The sequence below is a fragment of the Musa acuminata genome, chromosome BXJ2-2, assembly GCF_036884655.1.
Source record: "Musa acuminata AAA Group cultivar baxijiao chromosome BXJ2-2, Cavendish_Baxijiao_AAA, whole genome shotgun sequence".
Lineage (NCBI taxonomy): Eukaryota > Viridiplantae > Streptophyta > Magnoliopsida > Zingiberales > Musaceae > Musa > Musa acuminata.
In genome coordinates, this window is record NC_088339.1 from 228,606 (window position 1) to 232,500 (window position 3,895).

Below are 3,895 nucleotides of genomic sequence, written 5' to 3' on the forward strand. Positions count from 1 at the left end.
TGTTAGTAATTTAAACTCATCAATTTATTTAGTATTGAATATGATGAGTATCTCGAATAACGAAGGACTATTCATGGACAAGATAAGACGACACATCATCTTATAGAGCTATCACTGGGTTAAGATTCACGTATTCCATGTTTGAGTTTGATAAGAAAGTCAAACTCATAAGTAGAGGAAATTGTAACAATCAAAATCACTTTAACTCCATATCCAAGTGAGATTAATTGAGTATACTACCACTAACTTATGCTTGATGCTTAGACTTACTTAGTTAATGAGATAGTTATCTTAGGACTATGACATGAGCGCTATAAAACCTCAATACATATTATTCTACTTTCATTATTTGAGGGAAAAAAAGAGAGGCCTGTCAGACCCATATTACTAAAAGAGGACGCTTGGCTTCTTGATATAAACTGTCAAAAAGAGTAAGCAAGCAAAAACATTGCATTCGCCCAGAATTATCACATATTGCAACATATAAAGAGAGATACTTTTCGTCAAGAATTATATCAGTAGAAGATTCTTGTGTTGAAGTATTGCATTTATTACAGAGATCACAACAACAGGACTGCAGCAACTACATCTTATCCACTCATTCAATTACATGCATATATATATACATCATCCTATTTTTTTCTTAGTAATCCCTTTATATATATATACATATATATATTGATAACAGGCATAATATTGATAACGTATTGTGCTTGGTCACATCAGATATATGCACTTTCCACAAGGCGAGGGCTAGCCATCGCCTTAAGAGGCACAGCCTTGGGAAGCACCAACCCAAACCTCTCCTCCATGTCCAGCTTCTGGTCCTCATCTGCAAGCTTCCAGTTAAACGAGTGCACCAAAGACCCGAGCATGTACTGCACCATTAGCAGTCCTGCATGCAGTCCCACGCAGATCCTTCTCCCGGCGCCGAAAGGTATCAGCTCGAAGTCGTTCCCCTGTGGCTCAATCTTGGCGTTTCTACCGCTCAAGAACCTCTCCGGCTTGAACTCCAGGGGATCCTCCCACACGTCGGGGTCTCTTCCGATGGCCCATACGTTGACTATGAGCCGTGTGTTCGGGGGGATGTGATAGCCGTCCACCTCGCATGCTTCGAAGGTGTAGTGTGGGAGGCTGAGCGGCGTGGAAGGGTGCAGTCGTAATGCCTCTTTGCAGATGGCTCGTAAGTAGGGAAGGTTTGGTATGTCAGACTCTTCAATCCTACGGTTCTTCCCGATTACTTGGTCCATCTCATCTTGAGCTCGCTGCAGGATGGTTGGGTTCCTTAGCATCTCCGCGAGCGCCCATTCGACGATGATGGAGGATGTATCAGTTCCGGCAACAAACATGTCCTACAAAGGATGAAGAGTTACAGATTTGTAGCAGCAATTGCCAATTAAGTTGGAATAAAGAAAAAGGAAACACCCAACACTTCAACTGGTAGGATCTCATTGTTAACGTTCATGTAAATAAGTTTACGTATGGGATCGATATTGGCCCCAATAAGAGTCTCAAAATATGCATTTTGACATAGGCATATGCTGAAGTATTCGTCCTCAAGAAAATAAAATAGAATATTTAGTTAAAGTTAATTAGAGAAAAAGAACGAAAGCAAAAAAAGGGAAGTGTGCTTAAAATACAAGTGAAAGAAAATAGGTTCGCTATTTATTTTTTGAAAAATCACCAAAAATATTAAGTGATTAGATAAAATGTCAATTTAAACTTTTTATTTGTTGTTTTTTGACAAAAAAAAAGAATAGAAAATTAGGTCTTTCACCACCAAAATTTCTCCTATTTTTCTTCGCTTTGCTTGGTAAAGGGTGTTAGGCATTTTAAAGTTATTTGTTAGCTCACTGTGAACAGAATTCTAATGCTTTTGTAGAATACAAAATCAATGAGAATGGATTCATATTTCAATGTTATTTAAGTACGAAATTATGTTCAAGCAAATGTGAGCCACGACGACACACTACACTTGTCAACTCAACTTTAACTTGTTTTCAGTCTTTCTTCATAAGATAATATATTTTAGATAACAATGATATATTTAAATAAAAATGAAATAATATGTTATTTTAAATACATAAAACATATGAATAATTATGAAAAAATAAATTTATAATAAATTTGAAGAGAGAGAATGATATATGATTGAATATTTAAATTATCTATTATTGTAATTTATTTAAAGACTATATATTGAGAGAGAGAGAGAGAGAGAGAGAGAGAGAGAGAGAGAGAGTTAGAGCTCACAGAAATAAAGCCCTTGATGTTGACATCAGAAAGCGACACCCCTTCAGCGTCGACCCTGTTGGCCATTACAAGATCCAGCACGTCTGGCCTGCCCTCGCGCTCGTGCTTCGTCGCCTCGTGCTCCGCCACGAACGCTGTGATCAGCGCGTCTATCTTCTCGTGCGTCCGGCGCAGGTGCCGCTGCACTCCCTGCAGGTCCATCCACGCGATTGCCGGCACGAAGTCGCCGATGTTGAATAGCCCCACTCCCGTCAGCAGCTCCGTGATGGCGTCCTTGAACCGGTTCGACTCCTCCCCCTGCGTCTCGAACACCCGCCGCGAGATCACCACCTGCCCGATGATGTTGGCGTTCGCGCACACCACTGCCTCCGGAACCACCACTGGCCGCGAGTCCCGACTCGACTCGAGGATGCCGCGGAGCATGCGGGCGACCTCGTCTCGGCGAACCGGCACCCAGTCGGCCAGCGCCTTGCTGCCCAGGAAGTGGAGGTTAGCCAGCTTACGGAGGAGCTTCCACCGAGGCCCGTAGTTGGCGAACACGAAGTTCTGGCCGTCGTAGGTGACGTGCTTCCCGCTGATGACAAAAGGGCGGTTGGCGAACTGGAGGTCAAGCGCCTTGAGGAAGGAGCGTGCGGCGCCGGCCGAGGAGGCGACCACCACCCGCGCGGTGCCCATCTTGAGGTACATGATGGGGCCGTAGCGTGCGGCGAGGTTAGCGAGCGAGGCGTGGGCCATGGGACCAATCTGCGGCAGCGAGCCGAGGATTGGGACGCCCGCCGGTCCAGGAGGGAGCCGGACCCGACGGCTGGATTGGAGTCTCCAGAGGAGGAGGGGAACAACGAAGCTCAAGAGGATACCGGCAACGAGAACGGTGTCGAAAGCCATGGCGATAATGCTGGTGGTGCATCTACTAAGTGTTCGTGCAAATATATATACATGGGGTGTGGGTGAGTGAGAGAGAGAGAGAGAGAGAGAGAGCATGTTCATGAAGCTTAAAGTAGTTATTATTCTATAAAATGACATCACAAAATATCTCCAAATGTTATTATTATTATGGAAATTATGTTCTTCGTTGACACGATCGGGTAAAGCGACATTACGACAATGCAGTGCATTAAATCCTTGTGACGTTGTGACCTGTTCTTCTGCGTTTAGTTTGGCTCTTTCACTCGTAGTATTATACTCAAAATACAAGGATGAAACGTAGCAAATGACAGGCTATGGGGGAAGGTTTCAACCAAAACTGAGTCATTACATTAAAAGAACTGGGTTGAATCAAAATGTACAGTGGACTTCAAGAACTTGTCAAGAGTTATCCAACACAATTGGTATTATGTATGATCGAATTTTATTGGGCAACATTTTTAGACTTAGAAAAAGTCCTGACAGAAGATTACAAACATCCTTATCACTCACCAACATCATATATTCTTACAAATTCTGCTGACATTTTAAAAAATATATACACATTTTTTGAAAGAGAAACAAATGCAGAACTTAGAGAGAGAATTTCCAACAGGCATACTTTCATACAATTTGGTTTCTTGCACTATATACATTGAGCTGGAAAGTATGAGCTTGTTTTTATGCAACTTCTCTACCTGAATTGGTGAGAGTTTGAGGTATGTCCAAACAATATTTA

The 3,895-nt window shown here is 42.6% G+C and overlaps 1 protein-coding gene across 1 annotated transcript; it reads right to left on the reverse strand.

Annotated features, from left to right (window-relative positions):
- Positions 1-617: 617 nt before the first annotated feature.
- Positions 618-3,138, reverse strand: LOC103975174 (flavonoid 3',5'-hydroxylase 2-like). The gene is made up of 2 exons (XM_065094528.1): positions 2,254-3,138; positions 618-1,352 (listed from the first exon to the last, which is right to left on the reverse strand). The coding sequence occupies exons 1-2, from the start codon at positions 3,136-3,138 to the stop codon at positions 723-725; spliced, it is 1,515 nt and encodes a 504-aa protein (XP_064950600.1). The 3' UTR covers positions 618-722.
- Between the last annotated feature and the right edge of the window lie 757 nt (positions 3,139-3,895).

What these genes read in the sequence shown, in the direction of transcription:
- LOC103975174 (XM_065094528.1), bottom strand. Translation starts at nt 3,138, where the DNA reads ATGGCTTTCGACACCGTTCTCGTTGCCGGTATCCTCTTGAGCTTCGTT. An exon ending in ACATCAAGGGCTTTATTTCT is followed by an intron (nt 1,353 to 2,253) that starts GTGAGCTCTAAC and finishes CATCCTTTGTAG; the next exon opens with GACATGTTTGTTGCCGGAAC.